The sequence below is a fragment of the Panthera onca genome, chromosome D4 (genome assembly GCF_046562875.1).
Source record: "Panthera onca isolate mPanOnc1 chromosome D4, mPanOnc1 haplotype 2, whole genome shotgun sequence".
In the NCBI taxonomy this organism is placed as follows: domain Eukaryota; kingdom Metazoa; phylum Chordata; class Mammalia; order Carnivora; family Felidae; genus Panthera; species Panthera onca.
Genome location: NC_138351.1, coordinates 75,584,188 through 75,600,890, shown reverse-complemented (window position 1 = coordinate 75,600,890; position 16,703 = coordinate 75,584,188). Strand labels below are relative to the sequence as shown.

The following is a 16,703-nucleotide window of genomic DNA, read 5'->3' as shown; positions in this document are numbered from 1 at the left end:
AAAGGCATGAGCAACTTCACATTAGTGAAACATAAGCTATCCAGTCCTGCTGTATGATGGAGGGGAGAACAGCTAGGTATGGGGTTGGAGACATCATCAGAGACTGTCTACAAGGGGCAGTGAATATTGTGTTGAGGGGCTCTGGCTTCATTCTTGACAGTGATAAAGAGTCACTGAAAAGTTTTCAGGCAGGCAAGGCTTTTAATTTTAATTATCTTGACTTTTCAAGATGAGATCAAAGCAATTAAATCTACCCTTTGGGGTCCTTGGGCTTGAATTTGGCCATCCCCCCGCTGTGGGAGAATCACGGTCTCCCATTAATGAACACTAAAAGTGAATTCCTAATCAGCCAGCACTTGGTAATTACTGTCTTCAAGATGGTGGAAGATTTAAAGTTGGCACATCTAAAGGTTTAAAGTTAGCACAGCCAGAAATTCCTTCAGGCCAGCTGGTCAAGCCACCATGAGCATAGAATTGGGATTTCGAAATTCTGATTTCCCAGGCCCACTGACATTGTTCAGAGGGTAGATGCCAGTGCACAGCTGTAAGAAGAAGACAACAGCCTTTTCATAAAGAAATGCCAAGAAATCCAGCGTGCAACTCCACAGCGGAAACACCGGGCTTCTGGGGCAGTGAGCCCACCAGTGTGTCGTTTGTTGCTGAAATGTAGAGTCTGCATTTATGTGAAGCCTTTTGGTCCCCACCTCAACTATTGTCTGCTGTATTTTTATTCGTGTTCTTCCCTCCAATTTCATAATTATTATCTCTCTCCCTTTAATTTCTCAGTCAAGTTTATTCAGCGAAAGTTACAGCTTTTACTTATCTGACTAGCATTGATTTAATGAGAGATTGCGGGCGCACGGATATCACCCATTATGGAAACACTCACAGAGTGCTCACTAAAGATAAACTGATACTCTTTCTTGATTTGCTTAGCCAAAAAAAAAAAAAAAAAAGTGGAAGAATAGTCAAACATTTTGGTGGAAGTATTATCCGCGTGATTATTACTATTTACTGAGCAACATGACATTATGTGAAAATTACTCTGTCAACTGTATGAAAAGATGAAGCAGGATGCGAGGGGCATTGTATAATAGTATCAGTGGCATATAAAAAAGCCGATCCAAAGAAGATGGTTCCCCTCAGGAAAAGACACTCCCCACTGTGGATCCCCTCCTGTGCTCTCTTCATCCGTCTTTACTGCAAAAGCTTTCGCAGACAAACCATCATCACCTCCTGCCTGCCTCAGTTAGGGAACTCCCCTCACCTGCCCCCCACCCCCCACAACCTGATTCCTAACAGTGTCTTCATGGGAAAAAAAAAAAGTTTTATGTCAGAATTAGAGAGACAACTTAAAAAGCAGTTACCTGAGAAGGAAAGACAGTGATTTAATTCACATAAAGGGGAAAATCATCAATGTTAGCGAAGTTCCTGACAAGCAGTTTTGACAGAAGGAGGAGAAAAAAGAAGGAAGTAGGGTAAGAGGGGACATTTATGGGCTATAGGATTGATTTCTTCAACCTTAATGTGTTGCTTAGATTGTTTTTTATGCATGAAGACTGCTAGAATATTTGGAAAGGATGCACTTCTGATTTTAGCTGTGCTTAAATCCCAAGGCCATGGAGACGACTGTTTTATCTCTGTAGCATTGCTCCTGGCCTCCCAAGGGCCAGTGGGTTTAAGGATGAGTGACTCTCCCTTTCTTTCTCCAAAACCAGACAGATCACTTTGAGTTATAGGTCCTCTCTTTCTCATCAAGATCACATTTTTGTGGTTAAGAACTGCTACGAGGTTCTGGGTGAGCTTCAGGGCATGAATTTGGGTTAAATGAGGAGCCTGTATGATGTAGTTCAACATCAGGTATGGTGCACATTTCCTATAAGGCCCAGATAGTAAATATTTTAGACTTTTCAGGCCATAAGGTTTCTGTCACAACTATTCAAGAGTGCCTTTGTAGCACAAAGCAGCCATCAACAATACATGAATGAACAAGCATGGCTGTGTTCCAACAAAACTTTATTTATGACACCAAAATTTGAATTTCATTTGTATTTCCATAGGTCATGAAATATTCTTTTTGGGTTTTTCCCCCAATCATTAAAAAATATAAAAACCATTGTTAGCAGTTCATTACCAAAATAGACAGCAGGCAAGATCTGACCCTCAGATCATAGTTTACAGACCCCTGTTCTGGATCAAACAAGATTTGAAGGAGGATAAGCTTTGTCAATATAAAACATTAGGAAGAACCTTTCCCCAGGACTTGGAAAAGTCTGAATTAAATAGATTCTTGAAAAGAAATCCCTCAGAAAGGATATCTTCAATTTTTTTTTTTAATTTTACTGTTTATTTTATTTTTGAGAGAGAGAGACAGAGCACAGGCAGGGGAGGGGCAGAGAGAGAGGGAGACACAGAATCCGAAGCAGGCTCCAGGCTGCGAGCTGTCAGCACAGAGCCTGACGCAGGGCTCAAACCCACAGACAATGAGATCATGACCTCAGCCGAAGTCGGACACTTAACCGAGCCACCTAGGCGCCCCTTCAATCAGATTTCAAGCTAGGATTTTCAGGTTAGAAGTGTGCTTTAATGGACATAGGGTCCATTTGAAACTAGCAGCCAATGTGAGGCATAAACACAGAAACAATTTGTTCTTTTAAATGAGCTCAAGGCAGTTCTTGCTCGGTTGTTTACAAGATCCATTTCCAGAGGAAATCCTTTCTTCCTAGGTCATACAAAGCCCATTTAAGCTCAGCCCTGGGCAAATTATCACCTTGAAGGCATATTCAGACAGGTGCATTGTTATTGTACTTTTTGTGTTCAGGAGATGAATGAAGATAATATCACCTTTGATTTTAATTGAGCTTTAATAAGCTCTGTTCCTCCCAGGCCTTAGTCTTTCCATCCAGTAAGGGGCGATCTTGCAAAGACTCCTCGCCTTCCTCAGTATGCCTTCCTTGAATTGTGGTTAATTTATCTCTGATCTTTCTGAAGTAGTTTATGTGAACTGATTTGAGCCTCAGAAACGGTCAAAAATTCCAACATAGAGACTGTAAAACAGACCTTCCGGAGGAGATTGAGGAAGCATGAGAAGGAAGGGAATCTAAGAGGAGCCCATTTTCTCAAAATACAGAAGGCTGAGCAGCTCAGACCAAGAATCCTGAGAATAGCAGAAGGCTGTTCCTTATGATCTCATCCTTAGAATGAGAGACACTTTCCAAAATGGAAACTGAAGCCTAGAGCACTCCTAATGTGGATATGTAGAGTTTTCTATATTCACAGGACACTGGTCAGTAGGAATATGCCATTTCCACAAGACACACCCAAATATGCCACAAGGCAAAATAAGTATTACATTGATTTTTCTGGTGATGTTTTGATGGCAACAGCAGCACTCGGGGATGCAGAAACGCGGGACTCGGCCCTGCCCCGGCTCCCACCGCAGGACTTTCAGCATTGGCAATGGGTTTGCCATTTCTGGGTTCCCAGAAGGAGAGGGATTTGAGGAATGGTTTAACTGACCCATCTCTGTCATTATTCAGACCATGCCCCTGAACTGGAAAACCTCACGGTGACCAAGGTTGGCTGGGATGGCCTCAGACTCAACTGGACCGCAGCTGACCGGGCCTATGAGCACTTTGTCATTCAGGTGCAGGAGGGCAACAGGACGGAGGCAGCTCAGAACCTCACGGTGCCCGGCAGCCTGCGGGCTGTGGACGTCCCGGGCCTCAAGGCCAACACCCCTTATAGAGTCACCATCTATGGGGTGATCTGGGGCTATAGAACACCAGTGCTCTCTGCTGAGGCCTCCACAGGTACCTCTTATCCTTCTGTCTCTAGCTTCTGTTTTTCCTAACAGGAAACTACCCACAGAAAATCAGACACAACAGATAACCAGACACAGTTCACTTTAAAAAATTTTTTTTAAGTTTATTTATTTTAAAAAAGAGTGTAAGTGGGGGAGGAGCAGAGAGAGAGAGAGAAAGAGAGAGAGAATCCCAAGCAGGCTGTGCAGTGTCAGCGCAGAGCCTGATGTGGGGCTTGAACTCACAGACTGTACGGTCATGACCTGAGCCAAAATCGAGTTGGACACTTAACCGACTGAACCACCCAGGCGCCCCAGACACAACTTGCTTTTGAATGGACTCATTCTGCCCCAAGTTATGGCACCATGGTGTCTAATGGAGGGAAGCCATCAGGCTACATAACTCCAGGGGTACGTTTGACACCACAACCCACGTGAACAACACCCTTTGGAGTTGTGCACAGCCCTGCCTGGGGACCATACACACAGCCCCAAAGGCAAAGATCTTTATCTTCACAAACAGGCTCCCTCTTGGCAAGGGATGTTAAGACATTATACTTAAAAGGAAAAAAAAAAAATCACAAAATTAATCTCCTTGTCCACTGAAGGTTAGGACAGTTCTTTAGTAAAGTAAGATGACAAATATTTTTCTATACCTCATGCTCTTTGTTCTATTCCTCAAATTCAGGAGGAATAGCTGCATGCTGCATGTTTATTAAAGACAGTCATATATTTTTAAGTAATATAAAGCCTATTCTTGTGTTCAAGACTCCTGGATCTTGCTGTGTGATTTGATCATTAAACTAGTTCTTTGTCCTTCTCCAGGGGAAACTCCCCATTTGGGAGAGATCATGGTGTCCGAGGTGGGCTGGGATGCCCTCAAACTCAGCTGGACTGCTCCAGAAGGAGCCTATGAACAGTTTTTCATTCAGGTGCAGGAGACTGATACAGTAGAGGCAGCCCGGAACTTCACAGTCCCCGGAGGACTGAGGTCCGTGGACCTGCCTGGGCTCAAAGCAGCCACTCATTATAACATCACCATCCGTGGGGTCACGCAGGAATTCAGCACGACTCCTCTCTCTGTTGAAGTCTTGACAGGTATTCTAGACTGGTTCATTAATTTACTTCCTCCCCTTGTCTCTGCTCAGGAGGGATCAAAGCTCTTCCTGCTGTAAGCTGGGCTCAGCCCCTGCCACATTGGGGAACACCGGTGAATCATCCCCGCTCCCATCCGAATGTCATATCCCTTATTTGGCCAAGTCCGAGTGTAGCATGTTAGCCAATCCCATGGAAAATTCCACCTAGTCTTCCCTTACAAAAGTGAGAGGTGACTTTTCTTTCAAAGCAAGTTTTCAGTCATAACAGCTAAGAAGTTGGAAAGCACAGTTTGCAAGTGGGAAAAAAAAAAATTGGTCTGAGCTCATTTTAAGAACACACTAAAAGATTCCCCCAAAGCCCCATTTATATGTTAAGAATGGAAGTTATGAACAATTCCTAGAACTATCTTTCATTCCCGGAGACTGAACAGAAAACCCCTGGCTTTAGTGCCAACAGAGTGTGCTCTACACCTGCTGTAAATCATGCATCTGTAATCAACACTAACCAGACAACTCATCCCAACCTCGGCCAAAATGTCATCTCACCTGAATCCTAGCACGCAATTACCTTTTTTAGTAACTCAGCAACTCTTTGTCCTTATGCAGAGGAGGTTCCAGATCTGGGAAACCTCACAGTGACCGAGGTTCGCTGGGATGGCCTCAGCCTGGACTGGACGGCCCCCGAGGGGCTCTATGAGCAGTTTGTCATTGCAGTCCGGGAGGCTGACCAGGCCGAGGAAGCTCACAGACTCACGGTTCCTGGCAGCCTACGCTCCGTGGAAGTCCCAGGCCTCCGGGCCAGTACCCCTTACACCGTCACCTTGCGTGGCAAGGTCAGGGGCCGCAGCACTCGACCTGTTGTTGTGGAGGCCATCACAGGTATAGGACCCTCCTCCCACACCAGGGACATGATTGAGCCAACCTCTCTTTGGAAGAGAGAGAACATTCCCCACGTGTCAGAGTGTGGTTTCAGTGTTCCGACAGGCAGCACGAAGGGAGGCTCTAACTCAGGAAGGGCTGGGTTGGAATTGCACCTTGCTGGATTTTCTTGGGTCTAGCATTTTACATTTCTGAGCCTTCTTTTCTCACCTTCAAATCAAAGATAATACTCTACCTCAGAACATGGTCCTGAGCAGTAGATGAAATAATGACCAAAAATGCTTAGCAAAGCTCCATTCCTGTAGTAAATATTGAACGGCACATAGCTAAATATATAAGATAACCATGTATCTACTAAAAATAGCATAAACAGTAGGGCCATGGTGGCACAAGAATAGGGTCAGAACTTTCTAGAGAAATCTTACCATTAGAGGCCTCAGAGGCCCTAACGTTGTCCAACTTGTAGTCACATCTCTATGGAATAACCTTTGAAATGATCTTCTGCTGAAATTGTTCAAGTCTGTCTCTCCTTAAGAGACACTCAGGGAAGGCATATTTCCAAGAAAAAACAGCCACATTTGACTTCAATGTTTTTCATTCAGTTTAGGGAGGAAAAACAATTTATCTCAATTTGTCCCCTGGAAATATGCTGTTCCATCTGTCATTGGAAACTCTGTGCTGTTCATGAGTTTTTAGAAACCGCTTTAAAGGGGGCAAATGGGCCAAATTTTTGGTAATCAGGTTCTTATGCTGGGCCCTAAGTCCATGCCCTTCTCTATCTATCTATCCTGTGTTTTCATAATACTATCCAAATAACCTAGTTCAAATAAATTGTTCTCCTTGCTCACATACACCGAATAAAGTTGGTGCTTGTGAGAAACGACACACAATTCCAAAAATGAGAAAGGTGATGTTACGATCCAGCTGTGCTGGCCGAGTCAGTGTTGTCCTGTGCTGCCTGGAATGTCTTCAAACCCAGTGAGCCAGAGGGGCTATTGAGGCACCTGTGATCCGGATGCAGGATGCTAACAGTCTGTATCTAACAACAGAATTCCTTTTGCACGTGAAACCTTACCAGGAACCCCACTACGTGCCAGATAAGTGAACAGCTCTTCTTGATGAGCTAGGAGGGCAGGGAGGACTGCCTTCACTGATATCCCCACAAGAGCACCAAGGCTACATGGTCATTTGAATACAGCCCCTCAAAAAGGCTGAGTTTGCTCAGACTCACAGGCACCGAGAACAAGTGCCTCGGGTGCACGTTTCTTGGCTGGAATCTTTACAGATATTTTCTTTTCTAACTTCAAGTGCATGGCCACGGCAGCCTTTAAAAAGTCTGAGCGGTTGCATATAATCCTGAGAGGTATCCCACCAAGCAGTGGGTTTTCCTGTATTCAGAATCCAGACTTTCTAAAATCGGCAATAAGAAACACGTTAAATCTCCTTGCTACATGGTCGGAAGATCAATAGTGGGCCCTGCTCTGCACCATTGACTGAGCAAAATTTACCACTTTTAATTAAAAGTGGGCACTCATTTCACACAAATGGCTTCGCTTCATCATGCAGCCACTCTTTGTTCTGGCACAAAGTACTAGCAGAAGGTAGGAGGGAAAGAACCAAGCCAAGAATCTAGTGCAGAACATTTGATCCCTAAAGGCCGAGTAGAGTCCAGAGAAAAAACATCACACATGTCCACACTGAGACAACATACACTTTATAAAGCCTGCCTGATAGCAGGTGGCCAGCAATAAGACAACCTCTTCAACGCGAAGTCCTGAAATGAGGCTGATAATTCTCTCCAGTATGGTTGCGAATTTCCAAGGGGAAACATCTAAACGGTGATGTATTTGTTGGGCAGCCACTTACTGGGCACTCACGATGGCTTAGGCATGATACTCAGGGGTTTATAAATGGTATTTAGCCATCACACAGTCCAGTGATATGTCAGCCCCCTTTATAGGTGAGCAGAGTAAGACTCAGAGATGAGCTGGGTGATGGGCCCAAGATGACCTGGCTAATAAAGATCATTGTGGGAATTCCAACAATGGAAGGCCCAGCGGCCTCCAAAGCCTCCACTTTTAACATCCCTACCCCCCTTACCCTGACCCACAATCCCACTTTTCCAACTGCCCTTTCATTTCTGGCCATGCATGTGCAGAGACCCCCTGTGGGTTGTGCAGTGGTCCAGACAGTATTGCCATCTCAAGGATGAACAGCACAGATCTTCCCCTTTCTGACTGTTTTCAACTCCTGAAGAAGGGCTGTGGCCAGATTACCACAATTCAAGTCAGAAGTAAATGCCCAGAGACCAAGAATGACCACACTTGCACACAAAAATTCTCTCGCCTCTTTCTCTCTTCCCTAGAGCTGGGCTGTGGGATGTTTGGTTTCCTCCTTTTTTTGGTTTGCAGAACTGACAAATAACGTCTCTGTCCTTCTTCAGAGGAGCTCCCCCAGCTGGCGGACATAGCCGTGACCGAGGCTGGCTGGGATGGCCTCAGACTCAACTGGACCACAACTGATCAGGCCTATGAGCACTTTGTCATTCAGGTGCAGGAGGCCAACTGGGTGGAGACAGCTCAGAACCTCACGGTGCCCGGCAGCCTGCGGGCTGTGGACGTCCCGGGCCTCAAGGCCAACACCCCTTATAGAGTCACCATCTATGGGGTGATCCGGGGCTATAGAACACCAGTGCTCTCTGCTGAGACCTCCACAGGTACCTTCCTCCCCACTGTTGATGCCCCTCCCCAAGCCACCCTGCTTTCTCTCCATGAAACTTTGCGGAAAGTCAGCTTCTCTCCATGTCTGAGTCCTTCCCTTATGCCCCTTAGTGGCTGGTCATGCATGTCCAGAGACCACACCATAAGCTGTGCCTTGGTCTGCATGCCTCTGCCATTTTGAGGATGAATGATAAAGATGTTGCCTTTTCTGACCTCCAGCCTCCAGCCTCTCCCAGACTTCCTACCACTAACTCTCTTTTGAATGATGGCTTTCGGTTTCAAGAGACAGCCTGATGGTTTTAATTCTCTTTTCCAGTGCTAGGATATAACTAAAAGCCGTCCCTTACCATGTGTGAGTTCTGGTAGAGCATAGATTATTTACTTTAGAGGGTCTTTTTGCTAGTTGGAAAAGGCGCTTTTCTATCCCAAATCCCTCAAGGGTATGGGCACTGTGGTTCTTGCATTTAAAAGAAATGTTTTAATTTAAATGTTTCTTTAAAATACACAGAGTATAATAAGAGAACTGAATTACCCTCCTCCGGGCAGTTCTCTCAGATACTGAGTCATTGTTAGAACACCAAATTAGCAAATAGCTAGACCAAAAAGAAAAAAAAAAAAATCACACAATTATGACTGGAGACAGTACCAAAGAAAAAGCCATTCATTCAGAGAAGTACACACAGCAGCATTTGAAGCAAGGAATGTCCCAGGCTATGAATGTCAAAGATCCGATGCCCTTTTTGCTCTTTTAAATAAGAGTTGCTCCCTGGAGTGTTGGCCTTTGCATATGGCGCACTCCCAGCACTGACCCAGGAGGGCGTGCTGTGCCTTCCTAGTCACTCAGCTCCAGTGACAAGGCAGTCAGTGTTTCCCCAGGGGCCTGCCTCAGCAAGCAGCCTTCCCCAGCACCATTCTCCATTGCGCATCTTCCTATATGCCTCCCTTGGTTGGAAGCTCAGTAGAGGTTGTCTTGCTTGGGTTTGCGTATGCCTGCCCCATTTTCAGGTAATTATGGCAACCAAACCTTCATGCAAACCTGTACAACCTCACTGATTCCAGCAAAAGCATAGACCTGCATTTTAGCCTCAATCATTTCAATAACCCTCACTGAGATCAACAGAATACAGACAGCCACTGTATGAGTGGTGACCTTGAAATGCCTAGAAATTGCAACTGGCAACCATATCGGACATTCATAAATCATCCCTTCCCAGAAGGCAAGAGAAATCACCTGCCGCTTCTGATCTTTCCTGCAGACCTTGTGGTTGGGTGCCCTTCATATTTTTATGTGTTTTTTTTTTCCTTCTTAATGATAGCGACATTCCTGTTTCTGATGAAATGGTATGAGAGGAGGAAGGTCCATGACCCCATCTGATCTGTGTATCACTAAATGTGATGGGATGGGAAGGCCTTCCCCTTCCCTGCTGGAGAGGCACTACTTGCTCCTCACACCTTGCTTCTGCTTGCCTTCTGCATATTTTATTCCAATTGCACGGAAAAGCACTGGTAGGACCATCTCCAAGACAAAATGTTATTTCTTGGCCGAACAGGGGTTGCCTGACTGCCTTGCCTCGGCTCAGCTCTCTTGGTTGGCAATGTAAGTAGCAGCTTTCTTGGCTCCCGTAGAGGCAGTTAAGAGAGGACGAGCTATTCTAACAGAATATGAAAGCAGCTGGCCCTTGTCAGAAGTATGATGAAAATACCAAGAATCACACTGACAAGTTGCCAGTTCCCTTTAAGTCACAAAATCAGAAGCCTCAGGGTACCACCTTTGGGAGGGTGATGGCATCAGAATTATTTAGCCTTTATTTAAATAGATGGGAGCTCCCTCAAAGCAAAGGATGCCTGCAGGAGGGAGCCAAGTAACTGTGGTCTCCTGAGTGCAATTCTGGCAACTAAAGACTGCCAGCACTCATATCTCTTGACCGATGGCCAGCATCCCTGCGGCGGGGCTCCCAGAAGCATCTGAGCTTAGGCACCACGGTTCCAGCTGACATCATTCAGATGTCCTCTCACACACGGGATCTCAGCCAGCTTGATCATGTATGGCTGCTCCAGAGCAGGGGAATCCAATTTGCCAGACCTTCCTCTTTTCTTCTTTTAACAAATCCCCTTTTTCTCTCCCGCTGGCACTGACTGGTAACACTGCTTGGTTTCCCCCTAATCCTGAACTAGCAGGTCTTTCTACCCAGCCACGTTTCTCTTAACAACCTCAATCTTAAAACACAGGCCAAATAATCAACCCAAATTCATTTATTTTTTCTTCTTCCCTACCCTTCCTTTTTCAGCTGCAGAACCTGAAATTGGAAACCTAACTGTTTCTGACATAACTCCTGAGAGCTTCAATCTCTCCTGGACAGCCACCGATGGGGCCTTCGAGACCTTTACCATTGAAATTGTTGATTCCAATAGGTTTTTGGAGACGATGGAATATAATATCTCTGGTGCTGAACGAACTGCCCACATCTCAGGGCTACACCCTAATAATCATTTTATTGTCTACCTCTCGGGACTTGCTCCCAGCATCCGGACCCAAACCATCAGTGCCACGGCCACCACAGGTACATCTGCCTTCTCCCATTCTGACCGCCTCTCTCTAGAGTCTTCTTTGCAGGGTGAAGCTGCTCATTCACTCCTTCTTTGCAGGGTGAAGCCACAGTGCATTAACTGCTCCACAATGCTAGGCTAGAACACTACTTAACATAACTCTCTCCAACAGCAGCCCAAATGGTGGATTTCTGTTAAGCCCTTTGCCTGATCTACTACTGACCAGGACATTTACAGCATAAAATGTAGTCTGGCCCAGATTGCCATATGGAATCTGGAGAAAAGAATTCTACCCTTCTATACCTAAGAAGCAAGAGTTGTCCTTGATTTGGAAAGATGTCTGCATCAAAAAAGTCTTAAAAATTATATTTTGTGTTATCCTAATATCTTTGGCCTCCTAATACCCAAATATCCCAATGATCTAATGAAATCGTGTTGGTACTGTTATTTTTTTTCAACTTGGAAAATGATAAAAAAAAAAAAAAAGCAGATTACTAATCAGATGGATGCACAAGGAAGTCATGCCATCCAGACCATCCCAAATCCAATGCAATCTCTAGGAGAAAATACATGAACAGGCTGTCTTGCTCCCAGAAGAGTAAATGGTTGATTGCAAAAATAGAAGTCGTCATGTTTATACAAGGAACTTGGCCAGCCAGAGTATAAGCTGCTCTCACTTAAATTTGTAGTGTCTGTGGTACACATCCTATGTGAGGCCCTCTCTGGCACGCAGCAAAAGAGAATTCTCTATCTGAATTTGAAAGGAGAAGCTTAGCCATTCAAAATAGCATTCTTAGCACATTTTGGATAATGAATCCAAGAAAAAGGTTGACATTGTAGCATCAAAATCATCTAACACTTAAGTCACCCATGGCTGAGGGAAGGTCTGTCCTCATTCTGCGTGAGACTACAGATTGTCAGCAGGGTGGTCTGTCATCTTCGCCATATTAAAGTACACAAAAACCTGGAGGAGAAAATTATTCAGCCCCTTATATTTGTTTCTCATGGCTCAAACTGGGTTTCAACAAGGACAAGTCTTTTACCAAAGGGTGAAGTCTAAAACTTTATGGATTTAGTCTTATGTGTTTTAGTTTTTGACTCTATCGTAATAGTGTTTTAAATTGACACGCTTTCATATTTTTTTCTGCTTGCTTTAGTGGCCGAAGCTCTCCTTAGCCACCTCACTATCTCAAATGTGACCTGGGCCAGTATGGCCCTCTCGTGGAAAGCCCAAGAGGCTGCCTTTGATAGCTTTCTTATCGAAGTTAGGAATTCTGACCGCGGCCAGGAGACGGTAGTACGTTCTGTACCTGCGGCGTCTCGCAGCTCAGTCATCACCAACCTCACGGCTTCTTCTAATTACACTGCACACCTTCATGGGCTGATGGGCGGGCACCGCGCTCACACTCTAATGGCCCAAGCAACCACAGGTATTTCCCACGATGGCTTCTTCACTCTCCATTGAAATTCCTCTGGGGAGCAGTCCCCCAAAAAGCCCTCGCTACACATTTTTCATCCTCCTGGTTCCTCTAGATCTTTCCCAAATTTGACAGGGCCACCTAAATCAGAGCTTTAAAACTTAAAAAGAAAAACAATCACCCAGAAGTCAACCTCTTTTTTTCTAAATGTGCACTCACATCTGGAGTTGCTCTGTTTGTTTATATAGAGTTAACCTGACTTGCTTTGGTTGAATTTCTACATCATCCTTCTCATCTGATCTTGAATAATCATTTCCAGTTCTACCCATTATCATCTGCCTGTGGTCTAATCAGAGTTTGCCTATGACATTGCCAAAGAGGTGTGTGCATGCCAGTTTGGGTTCCCTGGTCAGAGTGATATTCATCCTTTTTCTCTCTTCCAAGATTCTAAAACACAGTGCCAGAAGCATGCGAAGAAAAGACCCTAACACACACTTCCAGAGCCAGAGGACCCAGTGGTCTCATCTTGTTCTTGAGACTTTTATTTGCTTGCATTCCCTACAAATAGACTGTTCTCTTTTGACATTTACCCCACCAAGCATGCTTTGTCATCTTCTGATACCTGTCACAAAATGTCCACCTTCTTTCATCTGTCATCTTGTCCAAATCTTGGTGCATGTGGTGAACATTCAGAGTATTACATTTTTGAAAATATCTATGTTTCCTGGAAGCATATGGCATGTCCAAGAATTATTTCGAAGGGTTAGAAGTGGTGAGAGAAAGATATCCCAGCTTGCATGGAACACTGGCCATACCTTCTCTCTCACTCACTCTTCGAGGTTTTTCTTACACCTCACTCCTGAGCTTGGTTGCACCCTTTGGGAGACAGCTGGAGGCCAAGCTGGCCATGAGAAGCTAAGTCTTACTCTGCATGGTGAATGTGTTCACATTGCCAGTCTCTTTTTGGTGGCATGAGAAGAATCCTAACATGCATCCTTAATTTGAGAAATTGCTGCCACAGCAAAACACAGGGAAAGAGCAAACAGAGGCCCACTTGGAGGGTTCTACCTTTAGTGCGGTTGAGGTAATTTATGCCAATGTTATGGCTAAAAATTATAGCGTCATTATCTTCTCAAACTAATTGCTAAGTTGGAGATTCCATGCCGTTACTTATGGCTATCTTCTGCTTTGGGGCCAGATTCTTTTTGCCCTTAGGGACTTTGTGGCATCAAATTATGCTGTGCAACTGTCCAGTTTAAGTTTATCCAGATGAGTCCCTTCTTTCCTCCTATTACTGGAGCTGCAGCAAAACAACTCCCAAGTCCTTGGAAGAAATAGTCTGCTTCTTCCCAACCTTCAGTGCCAACCCTGGTACCTCAACCCTCCAGGACTGTTGCCTCTTTCTAAAATAAAGTTTCAGTCGAACTTACTTTAAAGTTAGTATTCTTGATAAATGTGCATTGAGGAGGCCAGATCATATACATCCTAGTAGAAACTAGCAGTACAGGCCCCCTACATTACAAAATGAGTTGCCTTGATCACTGATCTCCTAGTCTTTAAGGGACAAGAGAATATCGACCTCCAGGGGAACCACTTATCTTTCCAAATTATCCAGTAAGTGTATTTTCTAGTTAGAAAATGTAACACCTAACTTTAAATTTTCTTTTAACTTTTGCATACACCAAGAATTTTTTAATGAAAGCCATTTTTACCTTTACGGTATTCAGGGTAAAATGCAGATTTTCTTATGGTGTATAGGAAACCTTTGGATTTCTAAAAACTATGGAGAATTTCTCTTGTATGGATATTAGCCTTTAATTTGTACAATCGAAATAGATCAAAAGAAAACTAAATAAGGAAACTTCAAAGTAGCATTTCCTAAGACATGCTCTGTGAACCACAAGCTACTTGAGATGTTCAAAGAATATCCTTTGAAAGAGTATCCACTGATCAATGAGTTTATGAAATTCTGGGCTGCACAAAATTAAGTAGGTTTCTTTACAGAACCAGCATTTCAGAGGCTATAAAATACTCTCAAGCTTTGGGAGTGAGATAGAATACCCATACATACTTTACTAAAAGCTACTTTTCTTAGGACATCTTACAGAGCTAGTGTCCCACTGCAAACCTTTAGAAATGCACCCTAAATATTCTCTGTTGCTCCTATCTGCCATTCTAATGCCTGTTCACCTTTCTTCCTATGGCCAGCAAGTAGTCGTGTCTATACTTACAAAGAATGCACATCCATACCTGCAGAGAAAGTATATTCTCTAGCATTAGTCAATGCAGGTGTAGCCACAGCCTAATATACTACCTTTCTGCAAATATTTGGAGGGATTGGCACTTTTATGTCGTATGGCTATATTCTGGAAAAATCAACTGCTTCCTCTAATAATGCATCTCCTTTCTCTTCTGCCCATGTTCCTCTCCCTTCAGAGCCAGAGCCACAGCCACAGTTGGGCATTCTAATCCTTAGCAATATTACTCCTGACAGCTTCAATGTGTCCTGGAGAATTCGAGCCAGGTTTTTTGCAAAGATTGTTGTCAATGTTAGCGATTCTCACTCGCTGTATGAGCCCCAGCAATTCACAGTCTCAGGAGACACACAGCATGCTCACATCACGGGCTTGCTGGAGAACACTGGCTATGACATTAGTGTGGCAGGGACCACCTGGGCTGGGGACCCCACGAGACCCCTCACTGCTTTTGTCATGACAGGTACTCATTCAAAGGTTCTCACTTGTCCATTTAGAATTTTGAGATGGGGGACAGCAGAGTGGAAAGGTGATAGGCATTCTAAAGGGAACGTCAACCCCCAGTAGAGTCTTCACTCCAGATGTAAACATCTAAGTGAAGAGAGATCAGATCCTCTGGTATTTCGCAAAGAGGGATATTTTGCAGCTTTTCGTGGGACATGGAGACCATGTACTCAACAGCTGCATAAAGCTTCCAAGGATTTTCCTGTCTAGCTTTATAGGCTGATACATATTTTAACAATTCTGGCTGAAAAGTGAGTTCTAAGTTACCCACAGCCTGGAGCAGGAATTTTTGCCATAAATCATGCTAAGTAAGGCAGTTTATAAACCACTTGCCCCAGAAATATAATATCTCTTTTTCTTTAAATAAAAAAAAAAAAAACACTTTGTCTTAAGTCAGCATCCACAGCAAATTACCGAAGGTTTGACCTAGGGTAGCAGATAAATCCAAACTTAATTGAAGCTTACCCATTTATTGAACTTGACCTCCAACCTCTCTTTGAATTACTGAAGAATTACATAAAGAAATGGCTTTCCGTTTTCTTTCCTGAGATCATCCCAAATCAATGGCAAAGGCTACATACCTCAGAAAATATTTAGAAGTCTCTTGCCTTCCACTACTGATAATTTTCAGGAGACTGACTTTGCCTGCTGATTCACATTAAACCAGGCCTCTCCCAGCATCTAAATCGCTACCGATAAAATATGTTAATGAGATCAATTAAATATTTAATTGGAAGCAGCCATGATGACCTAGAAGTGTGTGGGTTTTGATATCAGACCTGAGTGGTTTCTGAACTTCCCCCACATATTCTTAGCTGCATAACCTTGGCTGGTTCTTAACTGTTCTGAATTCCAGTTTCCTTATATTTGACAAAGGGACTCCCACAGCCATTTCTGTCAGCTTTGTCTCAGGATCTAAATGGATATGATAAAGTTTAATGGCTTGGCATCCAGTAGGCATCTTACGATGCTGGGTTCTTTCTGCTGTTTCCTAGGAAGTAGCATTCTTAAAAATAAGCAACAATTCTAGATAGAAACTCAGCAGCTATTGTTATGAAATCATGATTTTCTTACTATTTTCAAGAGAACGCTGGACGTGTTTTAATGTAAGATCAAAAAGTGGTTTTGTTTTCTGTCCCGTTGCCTACTGTGAATTCAGTCATTCAAAAAAGTCTTCAAATGCAGAACATGGTCATTTCTTAGTGGGGCAGGGGAGAGAGTGGTGGGGGCTCCCAGTCTCTTGCCTCCCGATGCACAGGAGGGCAGGAATGGCCAGCCACAGACCCCATCAGGCCATCTCTTGTAGCCTCCCGCAGGACCTCCCGCAGAACGGAGAGAAGAAAGGCAGTCTGGGAGGGCTGGTCTTGGGAATCCTAGATCTGGTTACAGCATTGTCTCAGCTAATCCTTGAAGTGAAAAGACCCTGAGTTTTAAAAGAAGCATATTTTTAAAAAGAAAAAAAAAAGCTGAACATGAATGAC

At 44.1% G+C, this 16,703-nt stretch overlaps 1 protein-coding gene across 10 annotated transcripts in view; it reads left to right on the top strand.

The window, feature by feature from the left end:
* Positions 1 to 16,703, top strand: part of TNC (tenascin C) — a 94,879-nt gene that overhangs the window by 48,485 nt on the left and 29,691 nt on the right. For 2 of the 10 annotated variants that reach the window (XM_060608874.3, XM_060608877.3), the window contains exons 11-15: positions 3,540 to 3,812; positions 4,628 to 4,900; positions 5,506 to 5,778; positions 8,222 to 8,494; positions 10,787 to 11,059. The exons of 3 other annotated variants lie outside the window; for them this stretch is intronic. In XM_060608874.3, coding sequence (XP_060464857.2) covers positions 3,540 to 3,812; positions 4,628 to 4,900; positions 5,506 to 5,778; positions 8,222 to 8,494; positions 10,787 to 11,059 — 1,365 coding nt within the window. Of the gene's footprint in view, positions 1 to 3,539; positions 3,813 to 4,627; positions 4,901 to 5,505; positions 5,779 to 8,221; positions 8,495 to 10,786; positions 11,060 to 12,202; positions 12,476 to 14,905; positions 15,182 to 16,703 lie in introns of all 10 variants that reach the window. 5 more of the 10 variants (XM_060608876.3, XM_060608878.3, XM_078436558.2 and 2 more) reach the window with 4 other exon arrangements.